The sequence below is a fragment of the Tachysurus vachellii genome, chromosome 7 (assembly GCF_030014155.1).
Source record: "Tachysurus vachellii isolate PV-2020 chromosome 7, HZAU_Pvac_v1, whole genome shotgun sequence".
NCBI classification, from domain to species: domain Eukaryota; kingdom Metazoa; phylum Chordata; class Actinopteri; order Siluriformes; family Bagridae; genus Tachysurus; species Tachysurus vachellii.
In genome coordinates, this window is record NC_083466.1 from 10,597,330 (window position 1) to 10,614,504 (window position 17,175).

General features: G+C 38.9%; 1 protein-coding gene across 7 annotated transcripts in view; it reads left to right on the top strand.

Annotated features, from left to right (window-relative positions):
* unm_hu7910 (un-named hu7910) overlaps positions 1-17,175 on the top strand; it is a 28,591-nt gene that overhangs the window by 9,221 nt on the left and 2,195 nt on the right. Inside the window, exons 5-21 of one of the 7 annotated variants that reach the window (XM_060874204.1) lie at positions 11,450-11,503; positions 11,968-12,003; positions 13,214-13,249; positions 13,470-13,499; positions 13,658-13,693; positions 13,829-13,891; positions 13,986-14,015; positions 14,101-14,286; positions 14,385-14,470; positions 14,566-14,652; positions 14,825-14,975; positions 15,056-15,192; positions 15,312-15,410; positions 15,604-15,693; positions 15,786-15,926; positions 16,493-16,628; positions 16,710-16,801. In XM_060874204.1, coding sequence (XP_060730187.1) covers positions 11,450-11,503; positions 11,968-12,003; positions 13,214-13,249; positions 13,470-13,499; positions 13,658-13,693; positions 13,829-13,891; positions 13,986-14,015; positions 14,101-14,286; positions 14,385-14,470; positions 14,566-14,652; positions 14,825-14,975; positions 15,056-15,192; positions 15,312-15,410; positions 15,604-15,693; positions 15,786-15,926; positions 16,493-16,628; positions 16,710-16,801 — 1,490 coding nt within the window. The other 6 variants (XM_060874205.1, XM_060874206.1, XM_060874207.1 and 3 more) reach the window with 6 other exon arrangements.

A 17,175-nucleotide genomic window follows, 5' to 3' on the forward strand; every position in this document is an offset into this window, starting at 1 on the left:
TGTGAGTGTGTGTAAGAGTGTGAGTGAGTGTGTGTAAGAGTGTGAGTGAGTGTGTGTAAGAGTGTGAGTGAGTGTGTGTGTAAGAGTGTGAGTGAGTGTGTGTAAGAGTGTGAGTGAGTGTGTAAGAGTGTGAGTGAGTGTGTGTAAGAGTGTGAGTGAGTGTGTGTAAGAGTGTGTGTAAGAGTGTGAGCAAGAGGGTGTGTAAGAGTGTGAGTAAGAGTGTGTGTAAGAGTGTGAGCAAGAGGGTGTGTGCGAGTGTGAGCAAGAGGGTGTGTAAGAGTGTGAGTAAGAGTGTGTGTAAGAGTGTGAGCAAGAGGGTGTGTGCGAGTGTGAGCAAGAGGGTGTGTGCGAGTGTGTGCAAGAGGGTGTGTGCGAGTGTGTGCAAGAGGGTGTGTGCGAGTGTGTGCAAGAGGGTGTGTGCGAGTGTGTGCAAGAGGGTGTGTGCGAGTGTGTGCAAGAGGGTGTGTGCGAGTGTGTGCAAGAGGGTGTGTGCGAGTGTGTGCAAGAGGGTGTGTGCGAGTGTGTGCAAGAGGGTGTGTGCGAGTGTGTGCAAGAGGGTGTGTGCAAGAGGGTGTGTGCGAGTGTGTGCAAGAGGGTGTGTGCGTGTGTGTGCGAGGGTGGGTGAGGGTGGGTGAGTGTGTGTGCGAGGGTGGGTGAGTGTGTGTGCGAGGGTGGGTGAGTGTGTGTGTGTGTGCGTGTAAGAGGGTGAGTGTGTGTGTGTGTGCGTGTAAGAGGGTGAGTGTGTGTGTGTGTGCGTGTAAGAGGGTGAGTGTGTGTGTGTGTGCGTGTAAGAGGGTGAGTGTGTGTGTGCGTGTAAGAGGGTGAGTGTGTGTGGGCGTGTAAGAGGGTGAGTGTGTGTGGGCGTGTAAGAGGGTGAGTGTGTGTGGGCGTGTAAGAGGGTGAGTGTGTGTGGGCGTGTAAGAGGGTGAGTGTGGGCGTGTAAGAGGGTGCGTGTGGGCGTGCGTGTGTGAGTGGTGGGGGTGTATGTGTGTGTGTGAGAGAGAGAGAGAGAGAAATTACCTTTTTCTGTTATGCACATGTCTAACATTTTTTTTCTTCATGAATCAGAGGAATCACCTGTGACCAAGAAAGCTAAGAGAGCAAGCAGAGGTATTTGAGGAAAGCAGCTTGTCCACTGTCTTGTACCTTGCGATTATTGTGTGTGTGTGTGTGTGTGTGTGTGTGTGTGTGTGTGTGTGTGTGTGTGTGTGTGTGTGTGTGTGTGTGTGTGTGTGTGTGTGTGTGTGTGTGTGTGTGTGTGTTCAGTCCTCGAGGGACTGAATAATGATTCATCAAAAACAGTTTTCTTAGTGCATCTATCCATACGGAACAGGTGTTTTGTAGAAAAATATATTGTGCCTGCTCTTGCATGAAGTATCGAGTTTTCTTAAATCCAGAAGTTGTTTTTAAAGCTTGGAAATGGCTTTGACCGCTCTCCAGTGTCAAGTGTTGTGCATGTGTGGTTTCACATAGCCCAACAGGTTTCATGCTGTGGTTTTCTGTCTGACAAGAAGGGCTCATGTTAGTTTGTCAGTGTTTGTGTAAAAAGTTAGAGTTGCTTTACTTTACTTTCTAACGTTTAAGCAGATATTCACATATCTAATAACACTATTTTTTATCTTCTGAATCAGAGAGCATTTCTCCGACCACTAAAATAAAGAATGCAAGCAAAGGTATTTAAGAAAGGCAGCTTGTTTGGTTCTTCTGGCTCTTTGTTCGAAAGCTACAAGCTTCATTGAGATTTTGGATGTGGTGTGTGTGTGTGTGTGTGCGCGCTCAGGTTGGCATGTAGGAGGCTTTCTGTTGTTAAAATTGCTAGTTGTGTTCACTTGAATAAAGGTGATTGTTTAAAGTTACCATAATTTGTGATCCTTTATTTTAATACGTAGCCATGTAGATTTTTGTTAAAATGACTGTCTTCAAATGTGCATGTTAATTCCATTTTTGTTATCTCTAATGCTAATGTTAACTGTGCTTGGCTTGGTGGATCACACTGCATTGTGTCTTCGTGCCTTGGTGTCTGCCAATCATACAGTCAGCTTTCTACATCCTAAAGTCAAGGGATGTAACATGTAGTGGGTAAAAATTTTTGTTGGTTCATTTAAAATCAAAGTTGGATTATTGCCTCATCTTAGTTCAATAATGTCTGTTTAAACTTTATATTGCATGCATGTATACATGTTATGATATATCGCCGCTGTCGGGCGGAAACCTCGTATGTCCAAATTTGGTCAATTTCATATTTTTTCACATATCGATGCTAGTGGTCAGTCCCCACGTAAAGTTATTAACCAATCTACAGTCTTGAAAAAAGCTTGAGCGCAAGTCTCATAACTCCATTGGACACTTCAACTGTCCACCTCTTCCTCACTCCGAGGGAGAGATTCGCGTCATATTTCTCCTTAATAAGAGTCGCAGCGAATCAACACGTCTTCTGAGGTAAATGTCTTCAAAACACTGGGCTCAAAGAAAAAAAAATCTTGACCCCCGCTAGTTCTGGTGCTCGTCTGAGGACAGGAATTTAGCGCAAGACAATCCACTGCAACGCGGACTAAACCCTGTGCACTGCAGATAAGGTACAGCGTTTTTTTTTTCATTTCCTGAAAAATAACGGTTTTGGAGATATGAGGATTCTGCCCGACAGCGACGATATGTTATAGTGCACATCATAAATATTTACCGGCAACTTAATGGAGAATTTTTCTCATTTGTCTCAAATGTCATGTTTTCTCATGTCATGTTTGCATCTCAAGCATCCTTCCACAAGTGAATACATCTGAATATTTTAGTTTAACCGGATGTAGTTGGTCATCACTCTTTCAGGTTGATATGTTCTAGGAATTGTTTAAAACCTGTAGACGAGTGACAAGTTCAAATTTAGAGCCCAGTTTTAATAAACTTCCAGTTTCTGTTATGCTGAGTGATGTTACAAAACTATCACCACCATCATGACGCAATATCTTTTTTGAAAGAATGATGTACATTGCTTTATCATAGTTTAGAAGAAAAAAAGGTTCTTATTACTTGTGTGTAATTACCTGCATATGATAATACAAAGCCATTCAGATCATTTAAAAGTACACATTAGATTTTCTCCCACAGGCCACGCTGTGTTTGTATAGTTTTCCAAAATCTTATTGTAACTTTAATCCTCTTCCCCATTTGATCCTCTTTTAGGGACACGTATGAAAAAGGAACTACCTTAAGTGGTTTTAAATAAAAGCTCTTTTCAGCTATTTTGATTTATTCAGTGTAGATGTGATCCTTCATCTAAGAGATCGTCGATCAGTTGTGCAGCCTTGAAGCAATTCCTAGATAATTCCTAAAAAAAACTTGGAAGTCCCAGACTATGTTTTAAGCCATATTTTTGGTGGTTATACTTTGCATGCGAATAATGAAATTATTTTGGGACTTCTGTAGACAACATTTGAAATAGATGTTGTAGCCTTGGACTTTGCCAATCCCATCCTTAAGCTATTGAAACCTACTCTTGATTTTGCCCTGTTTTGAAATTTTCGTTCATGTCATCCATAGCCTTAGTTTTATACATGTTTGAAACTTGTTTTAATCATTGTTCCAGCATTCAAATGGGAATTTCTTTGCTGGTAAACTGCTAAATGTTCATGTCAAATAAAGTTCAAACGTGTGACGTGAAACGTGTTGATGTTACTGATGTTACTGTTTCACTATCACTACAGATGAGAAAGAAGAGATTCTTAAGAAAATTAGAGGTACTTGGCATGGGTTGTGCTGATTTATTTTGGTTTGTTGTTATGATTGTGTATTGAAGTGTAATTGTAAAGATGATTAATGTGTTCCTGAAGATGTATCTTCCTACAGAAGGTAAAGTTCAACCCTGTTTCTGGATTAGAACTGGATTTTAAAGGAAGATGATTTTCAGGAATCGGATTATTTGTGGTGATCCAATTCACTAACGTGATTTTTGTACATTTTAATGAAGTTGGCATAGGATTAAAAATAGAGATGATATGTGTCTGAAGAAATAAATAATACAACGATGTGAGTGGCTTAACACTGTCGTTGAATGTCTTGGAATTTTGGAGGTTATTAATGATAACTGAGGGCTGTGAATGTGAATCGTCTCCCTGAGTACTAGTGACTGCAGAAGCTTGATGTGCACACTAACTGTGAATGCTTATGAGCTAGGCTTGTGCAATATTTATTCTTCCCTGCCTGCAGTTTACCTTGTAAAAAATTTCTGGGTATTGATTTAATCAGCTTGAAATCTCATCTAGTTAAATTACCACCATGAGCCATAGAAAGCTTTGTTCGTGGCCATTTTTTTTGTCATTTACAGCTTACTTTATTTAGAATGACAAAGCTGTGCAGGTGGCTTGATGTACACTGATCAGCAATAACATTAAATCCACTGACAGGTGAATAACATTGATTATCTCATTACACCGGCACCTGGCAAGGGGTGGGATACATTTGGCAGCAAGTGAAGACTTATAACCCTTTTCCACCAAAAAGAACCGGGTGCTAGTTCAAAGTTGGTTCCACTGGTGAACCTTATAAGAACCGGTTTGCCTTTCCACCGGCTAGAGAGCTATCACAAAGCCGAGTCTGACGTCACTGTATGCGTGTCGCGTTACACAGCAACGTTAGCGCAGCAGCGGCAAACACAAAAACATCAACAATGGCGATGTTGCTTTACTGTTAATGCTCATGGCTTTGTGAACCTACATTAACACCCAGACGCGGCGAATCCAACGTGTACGTGCAGCTCCATGTAATCCATATAAACGGAGGTAGTAATCGAGAAAGTACATAACGTTATTTTATTATTAACACAGAAAAAACTTAGCCTTAGCATGTAGCTACCTACTATCATGTGTGCTGATAATTGATCATATTGCGGTAAAGTAAACGTGTATTAAACATTAGTATACTTAAGGTACATTATCAAAGGTGCTAACAGTAACCCCGCCCACAGCCCCTGACACAACCGGTTCTTAAGTCTAGACCAGCAACGTTTTGGTGCTACTTAAGAACTACTTTTCCTGGTTCAGAGCTGGTGCTTTGGCTATCGAAAAAGAAAGAACTGGTTCTAAATTAGGCTCTGGCTCTGAACCAGCATGCAAACTGCCTCGGTGGAAAAGGGGCACTTGTTGAGTTGATGTGTTGGAATCATGAAAAAGTTTAGCATAAACATCTAAGAGAAGTTATGATTGCAAGGTGATGGGGTAAAACCTCTAAAAAACCATCAGGGTGTTCCCAGACTACAGTGGATAGTACCTACCGAAAGTGGTCCAAGGGAGAACAATCAGTTAACTAGTATTGGTTTCCCAAGGCTCACTGATGTGTGTGGAGAGAGAAGGCTTGCATGTCTGGGTCAATCCCACAGAAGAGCTACTGTATCACAAACTCCTGAAAAGGTTTACTTTTGATACAATGATTAAAAAGGTGTCAGAACAGACAGTGCATTGTACTAGACTGGGTCTGTGGCCCCAGCCCCTGACAGGTCAGAGTGTGATGCTCTGGGTAATGTTCTACTGGGAAACCTTGGGTCCTGGTATTCATGTGGATGTTACTTTGTCATGTACTACCTACCTACTTTGTTGCAGACCAAGTACACTACTTCAGGGTACATATATTCCCTAATGGCAGGGGCCTTTGCAGCAGGATAATGTACCCTGCCACAAAATATATGTTCAAGGTTTTTACTTATTGGCCTTCTTTAGATCCCAAACCAATGCGACCAAGTCCGATCCATAGTGGCCCCACTTTGCAACTTAGAAGACGTCTGCACCTTCACAGGTCTTGTAGAGTTATCTTGGTTATTCTCACAATCCCTGGCATTTATCAAGTTACATTTGTAACTGATGTTTTAGTCTCCATTAAGTAGGCCATTAATACTCATTTCTACTTTGACAGATTCACAGAAGAAAAAAAAAACAGATTATCTATATGCTGGATATCAGATTAAGTCCAGCATCAATCATCCATAATTTTAAAACACTGAAAATTCAAGTGAACAGCATTGATTATCTCTTTACAGTGGTTGCTGTAAATGGATGAGATATATTGGGCACTAATTAAATAGTCAGTTCTTAAAGTTTGGTTTGTTGAAAGCAGTAAAAAAAATGGGCAATCATAAGGATCTGAGTGATGTTGACAAAGGCCAAATTGTGATAGCCAGACAACTGGCTCAGAGCATCCCCAAAATGACAAGGCTTGTGGGGTGTTCACAGTATGTGGTTGTTAGTACCTACCAAAAGTGGTCCAAGGAAGGACAACTGGTGTACAGATAACAGGGCCATAGGTGCTCCAGGCTGATTGATTCAAATCAGGAGGAGGAAAGCCCAGCTGGTTCGATCCCACAAAAGAGATATTGCAGTACCAATTGCTGATAAAAGTTAATGCTTTTTATGAAGAATGGTGTCAGAACACACAGTGCATCACTTCTTTCTGCATATATGGATGCTTAGCTGCAGACTGGTCAGAGGGCCTATGCAGACCCCTGTCCCCCATTGACTTATAGTGGGTATGTGAGCATCAGAACTGGACCATTGAGCATTGGAAGAAGGTGGTCTGGTCTAATGAATCATGTTTGCTTTTGCATAATGTGGATGTCTGAGTGTGTGAGTCTTTGAAAGAAGGCAAGCCGGAAGAGGCAGTGTGATGCTCTGGGCACCATTCTGCTAACAAACCTTGGGTTATGGAATTCATGTAAATGTTGCATGTACCATATCTCTTCAGGGCACCGGTATTCCCTATTGGCAGTGGGCTCTTGCAATAGGATAATGTGCCCTGCCACACTGCAAACATTGTTTAAGAATAGTTTGAGAAACCTAACAAATGGCTCAATTGTTGACTTGGCCTCCGAATTCCCCAGATGTCAGTCTCATGGAGCATCTGTGGGATGTGCTGGAAAAGCATTTCTGATCCATGGAAGCCCCACCTTGATGGACTTGAAGGATCTGCTGTTAACATCTTGGTGCCAGATACCACAGCACACCAGAGGTTTTTCTGAGTCCGTGACTCAACTGGTTAGAACTGTTTTGTTGGTACAAGGAAAGATCTACACAATAATAGGCAGGTGGTTTTAATTTTATGGCTGATCAGTGTTTAAGTTCTCCTTACAACTGGTCACAATTTATTGATGACCGTGTTCATGTATTGCAGCATTACATTTTGTGTATATAGCTTTCCATTTATTTCTTGGATGCTCCCTAACAATATATTTGGTGGTTTTAAAATATCATTCAATATTTATTGATTTATGTAAAAGTGAAATTCAGTGATTTTATCAGAGCCAGAAGAATTTACACTATTTCCATCTCTGCAGTGCTACACTATAGAGTCTTGTATATTCCACAACCTTCTAACATCATCACAGTTAAATGCGTCACTATTTGTTGTTATTGTAGCTTCTAGTTTTGATTGAGCAGCATAAAAAGGGACAAGAGACCATAGTTGTGCTCATATGGCCATGCCAGCACAGAACAGTATGAAGTAGTATCAGTACCCATTTGGTTATACTGGTTAAGACTGTTATGGCCATGCGGTGAAAGTGCTTCCTTTGCCTACAGATGTCCGTCTGGTCATGTTGTACCATCACGTCTGTTACCGTTGAACCATATATATATGGCGCAAACAAATGTCTGTTTGAAATCTATATAAAACATGCATTTAAAGTTCTTTTAACTATTAAAAGGGGAAATTTGAATTTGCACATTGTCACTAAATATTGCACAGGGAGAATAACATTATTATATTGTACAAGCTTGTCACAGGCATGAACTGGATTTTTGCATGGAAAGTGGCAGATTATGTCCCCCAAACTGAAGACTTTTGGTCATCCTTATCTAGAACCTTCTACCAGACAAATTGGGCACAAACTGAAAGCAGCTCTGAAGGAGCAGCTTCGGATGATCCATGAGAAGATTGAGGCTAAAAAGATTGCTAAGCTAGCACTGGCTGAGGTCCGAAGCATTCTTGCCAACGAGGAACAAGAGAGAAAAGCCATCCTCGCTGCCAAAAAAGCCAAAGAGGAAGCTAAACTGCTTCAAGAGAAAGCAAGAAAAAAGCATGAAGAGCAATTAGCCAGAGAGAAGGCGGCTCAAGAGAGAGCTGAGCAAGAGAGGCTTGCTAAGCTGAAGGCAGAAAAGGAAAAGCTAATTAAAGAGAAAGCAGAAAAAGAAAGGCTGGCTAAGGAGGAAGCTGAAAAGGAAAGGCTAAGAAAAGAGCAAGCAGAAAAAGACAAACTAGCAAGGGAGCAAGCAGAGAAGGAGAGACAAGAAAGAGAAAGACTGGCTAAAGAGCAGGCAGAGAAAGAGAGAGCAGAGAAGGAAAGGCTTTCAAAAGAAAAAGCTGAAAAAGAGAGAGCAGAACAAGAAAGGTTGGCAAAAGAGCAAGCAGAAAAAGAGAAAGCAGAACAAGAAAGGCTAGCAAAAGCAAAGGCAGAAAAGGAAAGACTAGCAAAAGTAAAGGCAGAAAAAGAGCGAGCAGAACAGGAAAGACTAGCAAAAGAAAGGGCAGAACAGGAAAGACTAGCAAAAGAAAAGGCAGAACAGGAAAGACTAGCGAAAGAAAAGGCAGAACAGGAAAGACTAGCGAAAGAAAAGGCAGAAAAGGAAAGACTAGCGAAAGAAAAGGCAGAAAAGGAAAGACTAGAGAAAGAAAAGGCAGAAAAAGAGAGAGCAGAAAAGGAACGACTAGCAAAAGAAAAGGCAGAAAAAGAGAGAGCAGAAAAGGAAAGACTAGCAAAAGAAAAGGCAGAAAAAGAGAGAGCAGAAAAGGAAAGACTAGCAAAAGAAAAGGCAGAAAAAGAGAGAGCAGAAAAGGAAAGACTAGCAAAAGAAAAGGCAGAAAAAGAGAGAGCAGAAAAGGAACGACTAGCAAAAGAAAAGGCAGAAAAAGAGAGAGCAGAAAAGGAAAGACTAGCAAAAGAAAAGGCAGAAAAAGAGAGAGCAGAAAAGGAAAGACTAGCAAAAGAAAAGGCAGAAAAAGAGAGAGCAGAAAAGGAACGACTAGCTAAAGAAAAGGCAGAACAAGAAAGGCTAGCAAAAGAAAAAGCAGAAAAAGAGAGGGCTGAAAAGGAAAGACTAGCAAAAGAAAAGGCTGAGAAAGCAGAACAAGAAAGGCTAGCAAAAGAAAAAGCAGAAAAAGAGAGAGCAGAAAGGGAAAGACTAGCGAAAGAAAAGGCAGAAAAAGAAAGGTTAGCAAAAGAGAAAGCAGAAAAAGAAAGGCTGGCGAAAGAAAAAGCAGAAAAAGAAAGAGCAGAAAAAGAACAGCTAGCAAAAGAAAAAGCTGAAAAAGAGAGAGCAGAAAAAGAGAGGCTAGCGAAAGAAAAAGCTGAAAAAGAGAGAGCAGAAAAAGAGAGGCTAGCGAAAGAAAAAGCTGAAAAAGAGAGAGCAGAAAAAGAAAGGCTAGCAAAAGAAAACGCTGAAAAAGAGAGAGCAGAAAAAGAAAGGCTAGCAAAAGAAAACGCTGAAAAAGAGAGAGCAGAAAAAGAAAGGCTAGTGAAAGAAAAAGCTGAAAAAGAGAGAGCAGAAAAAGAGAGGCTAGCGAGAGAGAAAGCAGAAAAGGAAAAGCTAGCGAGAGAGAAAGCAGAAAAGGACAGGCTAGCAAAAGAAAAGGCAACAAAACAAAAGGCTGGGGCAGAAACACTGGATAAAGTGGGAAAAGAAAAGGCACCAGAGAAAGGCAAGGGCAAAGAAAAAGCAAAAAAACTAAGTGAGAAGTTTAAACAATCTGAATCAATGAAGGATTCAGTGTCTGGTCAGACTAACGATGAGAAGGAGGAGAAAAAAGCTTCTAACAAAGATCTCCTGAAATCTTCAATCTGGAAAAGCAAAAAAACGACCAGTTAAATGCAGTGTAAGGTTTGTGTAAGGTTTGATTTAAACCCAGTGAAAACAAAATGACACATGAGAAGTGTCTGATAGGACAAGGTCAACTAATTCTAGAATGGTCTAAAGTCCTCTGTTTATTTTGGATTGAATACACTGCACATTTCAACCTGATGCAGTGGAGATCATGTTTTGGTTCTTGGAGGCTGACGTTCTCGTATTCTGCTTTGGATCGTCCGAAGTACAGGAACTTTTGAGTACTGGAGTACGTTTGGGTTCTGGAGTTTAGACGACTTTTTGGTGCATATTTGTGATGATACCTTAATAGAATGTATTGAGTTTTTAGTGAAAGGGTACATTCTATTTAGTGTAATAGATATTTGAAGAAAGGCTAAAAATGCTAAAAATGAGCATTTAATGTTGTTTGATTGCTTTTAATATTAGCTTTTAAAATTGTTTTCTTGATTTGTTCCTATTTAAACTTTAGTCAAATGCTCTGTTACCTATAATAAATGATGCATATATATTCTTTTGTCTGTTATTTAAAAATTGAAGAGATGTAGCAGTTTATTTAATGTATTTTAATATTATTTTGGTTCTCATACTGGTGCTCTTATTTTTGTTTTATTTTTTCATTTTTAAAAGCTGACATGTTTTCTATCATGTATTTTCTATCATCTTTATATCTATTAAGGAGGACAAAATTAGCATTATGGTTCTACACTTGATCAACAGAATTCTCTCTCTTAAAGATGATTAAATGAATGATTTAAATAAAATCAATAGACAATACAATCTAAACTTGTTGACATCATGCACGGTGGAAAATACAGAAACATTTAGTTCGAAACACCTACATTATCGTTGATTTTTTCTTTCTTTTTCTTTTTTTAAATGTGAAATATGGAACCACCAATTAAAATAAGCAATGTTTAGATGAACAATAGTGTTTATACATGAATATTTACCTATACAATATTTATTTATTCATTACAAGTCTATATATAGAATATATGTGACTAGAGTGTGTGTATGTGTATATGTGATTTATGAAATTGTGTTTGGTCAGAAATAAAGAAGTCCGATTGTTGTTCCTATTACATGTGAACGCTGTTCTCTATTAAAATGTATCGTAGCAGCTTAATTGTACAAGGCTCAGACTTGTATATTTATTTATGTTTGTTTGGTGTCATTTCTGTATGGAGAAAGGTGCGTGTGTGTCGGTGTGTGTGAACTTATGAATGTTTTGCAACACACTACCAAGTGTGGGCAAATAATGAGGAAGACAGGCTTGGAACAAGTCAAATGGTGCTTTAATCTTTGTATGTTTACTTTTGCTATTACTCTCTCTCTCCTCTCTCTCTTCTCTCCTCTCTCTCTGCTTTCTTTTGTCCCCTTTTTATTCACTCAACTGCTCCGCTCCACTGCATCACAGAACATTCATTAGTAGAACCCGACCCCTTCCTTCTCCACCCTCCACTCACACTTCGGTGCTCGAGCAGGCCCGCGCTGCCACTGTCTTCATGAGCACCAAATGGGAAAGTTTTCTGTTTACTTATTGATTGTCTGTGATATAATAAGTAACATGTAGTTAAGGTTTAGTTTCTGCTTCTTTCTGCTACATCATGCAGGACTAAAGGGGCAAAGTGATTCAGAAACTAAGGAAGAGCCCTTCAAAACAGCAGGTAACATCACAACCAGTATAAAGCATCATAAAACCCATAACTACACAATACTGGGATCATCCATAATACCAATAATTACAATATAGCTGTTACGGGTTACAGTACGTATATGATCATTTTACATATACAAACATCTGACAATGAAATATGAATGTGTGTTTAAGGAATATCAATTCCCAACACTTTCTTAGTTAGTTCAATGTGTAGCTTTTTGGTTACAAGAAACGTATGAGTGAGGTTTGTAAAGATCTAAGAGTTGGTGCTTTTCAGCATAGTCAGTCACAAACAAGTCATTTACACTTCGCTTCCACCAAACCAAATAGGAGACGTCTTAAACAGGAAACAACAGGTATTCTAGCCGCTTCCTGTTCCTAACATCCTTTTGAATATAAGCTTTATTTATATAAAATACTAATAAGCTGAAAATATAAATGTATTTCTAACTATTCTCTGTGTCTTTGCAGACAAGATAATTGCACCAGCATCGTTTCAACCATTTGGTTAGTTATATTTTCTGTTGTTTTTTTTTTTTTTTTTGGCCCCACAAACATATTTAAAATTGATTAATTAAGCTGTTTGATCAGGATATGTGTTTGGGGTTGGTAAGGCACTGGAAAAGTGCATTTTCTTTCAGCTCTGTCACATGCTTCACTTTCACAATGCTTCAGGCCGTCTCGTAAGACCTCCTCCTGTTAATCACTTATAAAGGGGAATAAATTTCCCCTTAATGTCCCTTAATTTCCCTCCACCAACTGGATGCCAATAATTCAATTCAATTCAAATTTAGTTGTATAGCACGTTTAACAATGGACATTGTCTCAAAGCAGCTTTATAGAACATAAGAAAGTACAAAAAGTTAATATTATACAAAGATTAATATTAGACTTGTATGTAAATGTGTTTGTATTTATCCCCAATGAGCAAGTCTGAGGTGACTGACGGGACAGTGGCAAGGAAAAAACTCCGTTAGATGGAAGAGGAAGAAACCTTGAGAGGAACCAGACTCATTTGGGTGACACTGGAGTGTGTGATTATAAACCGCTATAAACACTAGCGAGTGTTATTAGGAATAATGTCCTTTCTACAGTTCGACAATTGTGTATTGATTAGGAGGTTGTTGTCCTCAGAGACCACATGTAGTTGGTGTCTCCTCTTTGAATGTCTGAGATCCTCATGAAATGGAATCCAACTGGGAGCTGGTACGTCTCTAGATGCCTCAGGATTCTAACAGGGTTGGCCTCTTCTCACTGCAGGCCCGAAATCCTTTAGAGCTGGCACAATCTCAATACAGAAAAGACCCCTGATACATGTTATCCTTGTGTCTTGAGGGTCGGTGTGTTTGTAACCCAGTGGAAACTTTAAGCCCTCTAGTGAGATTTTAAATCTGATGTTGGAGGTTTTTTGAGGTGGAAAATAAAGCATGCAACCGTCTCCTGGATCAGTTTATGATGTCTCGAGCTGGCAAAGGACTCAGTAAGGACCAGAGTGTACTCTATGGAGAGAAATGGAGTAATATATCTGTTTTGAAGCTATAGCCTGTGATAAGATCTGTTGAGTCTGCACTCTTGGAATACTGCTTATGAAATTAAAGGACCAGAATTAACAGTTTTATAAATACGTATTATTTATTGATGCAATATTAGCTATATTTGTATAAAATACTTATAAGCTGAAAAAATTTGTTTCTGACTTTTCTCGGTGTCTTTGCAGACAACGTAGTTGCACCAGCATCTTTTCAACCTTTTGGTTAGTAATATTTTCTGTTCATACACTTGATTGTATTGTGTTACAATTTCCGACGAATTTCATGTTAGGCTTGAAATGGGCTAGCTGAGAAAACGGCAAAATACAGACGCTAGCGTAAAGTAAATGATAATCATGATATTTGCTCTATAAAGCTTATGCATCAGTGAAACTTGATCTTTAGCTGTTCTCAACTTCCACTTCCCGTCTTCTTATCTCACAGATTCACAAGAAAGCATTGACAGCACTGGAGGTGAGATTCCTGTGGTTTTCATGTTATACATCAGAACAGCTTTCTACTTAATAGTATTTAAGAATTTACTTGTACATTCATTATTATTATTATTGATGCATTAAGTATTCTTGATCATTACACCGTAATTTTAGATAATCAGTTGTTGTGTGTTTCAGAATTAGTTGTAGAGGCTTCACCGGAGAAAACGTTAGGTAATTTGAAATGAATGTTTTTGACATGCTGGTCTTCCTGAGATCCTTTCATTTCTATGGTCATGGGAACGACATGCAAAGTTTAATTCTCTCTCTTTTCCTTTTTTTTTTTATTTATATTTTCTTAAATTTAAGAGCTGTCTGCAACAGAAAGATACCAAAGTGAAGAGTCGTACTATAAACAGCTAGAAAACGAGTGTAGGTTGCATTGAAAAACATTGTTTATCTTCCATTATACTGTATGTTATGTTTATATATAATGTATTCATTTTTGTATCTTCCAATATGTTAGTTGCGGACATTCTAGCTGATGAGAATAAAGGCAGGTTTATTTAAATTAAATAAAATGTTGTATTCATTTATGTTTAAATAAAATGAAAAAAATTCATTGTTATAATCCTCTCTAGGATCTACACTGGATGATACACCTGAAACTAAAGCTCCACAGAAGCTTGAGGCTGAACCTACAGTGTTACCCGTAGTGGCAAGTGACTTGACCCCAGAGACTGTGACGGAAACATCCAAACCTCAAACCACTTCAGAGTCTTCATCTGCACATCAACCGAAATCGGGGATTACACCAGAAACAGAGGGTTAGTATAAAAAGTAAAAGAAGTTTTTGTTTTGTGCTCAGTAATTTCACTGTTCCACTTTAGTCAAGTTCACATGTCTGCTTGTGAACGTTTCGCAGTTAAGAAGAAAAAGCCAAGCATCCTCAATAAATTTGACAAAATAATAAAATCAGAAATCAATGCAGCTGAAAAACTCCGTAAGAAGGTAGGCACTGTTCGGGTTTCTTGAATAAGAATTAAGTCAAATTTCAAAGTTTTTTTTTGTTTGTTTTGTTTTAAGCTTTTGGTTTGAATGTTTAGGGTAAAGTTGAAGAAGCTCTGCGTGCCTTTGAAGCTCTTGTGCAGAAATATCCCCAGAGTCCCAGGAGTCGCTATGGTAAAGCTCAGGTAAGAGGTTTGGATAAAAAGAGGCAGTATCTCACTGCATATTATGACATATATTATTGTTATATATATATATATATATATATATATATATATATATATATATATATATATATATATATATATATATATATATTACAAGATTTTGATCAGTGCATCATTTTTTTTTGTTCAGGCTGAGGACGATATGGCTGAGAAATTGCGTAGTAATGAGATGCTCCTGAAGGCTGTAAACACTTATAGGGAGGCAGCAGAGCTCCCAGATGCTCCTGCAGAACTGATCAAAGTCACGTTAAAGAGACGTGCTGACAGACAGCAGTTTCTTGGTAAGTATGTGCGTGCACTGATACTGTACATCCTCACATGCACATCTCCAGATTCATTCTAAATGATTATTTCTTAACAGGACGTACAAAGGGCTCTTTAGCAACCTTGGAAAGGCTTGTGCAGATTTTCCCAGATGACATCACTCTGAAGAATGATCTAGGAGTGGCTCATCTTCTGATTGGTGATAACGTGGGTGCCAAACGAGTCTATGAGGAGGTAATGTTTTTGATGTGACTAGGATTTTATAGATAAGTGTGTTGTGATTACTCTAAAAGACACTCTACTACTAAAGTGATGAAAATATAATGTTTCCCTTTTGTTGTTTCTCTTCCCAGGTGTTGGCTGTTGCTCCCAGTGATGGCTTTGCCAAAGTGCATTATGGATTCATACTTAAATCTGAAAATAAGATAGCAGAAAGCATACCTTACCTTAAGGTGAGTCCAACAGAGTATATGTATATGCATATACACAGTGTGTGTGTGTGTGTGTGTGTGTATATATATGTATATGTGTATATATGTGTGTGTGTGTATATGTGTGTGTGTGTATATATATATATATATATATATATATATATATAAAACACAGAGTATACACAATCATTTGTGTTTGTGTGTTGATGTTTAGGAGGGTTTGGAGTCTGGGGCACCAGGAACTGATGATGGGAGATTTTATTTTCACCTTGGGGATGCACTGCAGAGAGTAGGAGACCCGACTGTAAGTTGCGACCAACAAAAGAAAGACGCTCACTTCATTTGCATTATTCATCCTACAATAAGAGTAATGGTTGTGTGTGTGTATTTCTGCAGCAGGCTCATGAATGGTACGAGGCTGGTTACCGACATGGTCATTTCGCCTCTGTTTGGCAGCGGTCACTGTATAACGTGGCAGGACTACAAGCTCAACCATGGTGGACAGCCAAAGATACTGGATACGTTGACCTTGTTCGGGTACTGAATGAATATATATAGTGAATTAGCTGCAACATGATTGGCAGGCTTGATTTCCGCCCCCGCTGGGGTTTCTTCTGGGTACTCTAGATTCCTCCCCCAGTCTAAAGACATGTGTTGTAGGCTGAGTGGCATCTCTAAATTGTCCATAGTCTGTGAATAGGTGTATGTGCCCTGTGATAGGTTGCCCTTGCTTTGTTCCCTGAACCCCCTGGGATGAACTGCAAGCGTGATCTGAGCTCATGCAGAAATAATTTTTCATAGTGAGCTCATCACCCCGTATAATTTTACTAAGTAAATTTGTCTGAACTTTAATTATGCTTGATGATATCGAAATATCTATATCCTTATTACAGGAAAATCCACCATTATTTATTTAAATTTTATTTATTTTAGACACTTTGGCTTACACTGGCTTTTTCCTAACATTTTAAAAAGTCAATGCTGTGTATTTGTACTTATTTTACTATTTGTCTTACTCTTCTTGTCACTATAATTCAAAACATATATAATTCATTTTCTGTTTAAATCCATGTTATTTACTTAACCTAATTGCGTGTATGTAGACGCTGGAGCGGAACTGGATGACCATCAGAGACGAAGCGTTAGCCGTGCTGGACACTAAAAGTGGACTCTTCTTGCCAGAAGATGAGAATCTTCGAGAGACAGGAGACTGGGGCCAGTTTACACTCTGGCAGCAGGGTACGATACACACAGTCCGATATTGACTCACACATTGTACACATATACACCACTTATCTTTATATATAACACTACTTACAGGAAGGAAAGTCAGTTCTTCCTGTCAGAGTGTCCCCAAAACCTGTGCTTTACTGGAACGTTTCAAAGAGGCCACCACCTGCAAGAGAGGCCAGGTACAGCTTTCTCATTCACATATACAGTATTACCATCTGTTCCAGGCCAAGCTTACACTCAAATACACCGTGCTAAAGACTTAACAGACCTGCAGAGCGTTATTTAGATTTACAAATAGATATTTGTGTACATAGTACATTGGAAATAATTGAGAATAAATACAAGTCGCATTTTGGACAAAATTTCTTTCCCTCGCCATTAAAGGATAAATTTTACTGCTTTCAATTTTATTACACATTCCACTGTAACTTTTAGCTGACAGAATGCATGCAAGTGGCAGTTTTGGATTTTTATAATGCAGCTTGTTTTTTTTTTTATTTTCTAAATATATATTTTTTAAATTATTTTCTGTAACAACACGAGTCTGACAGTA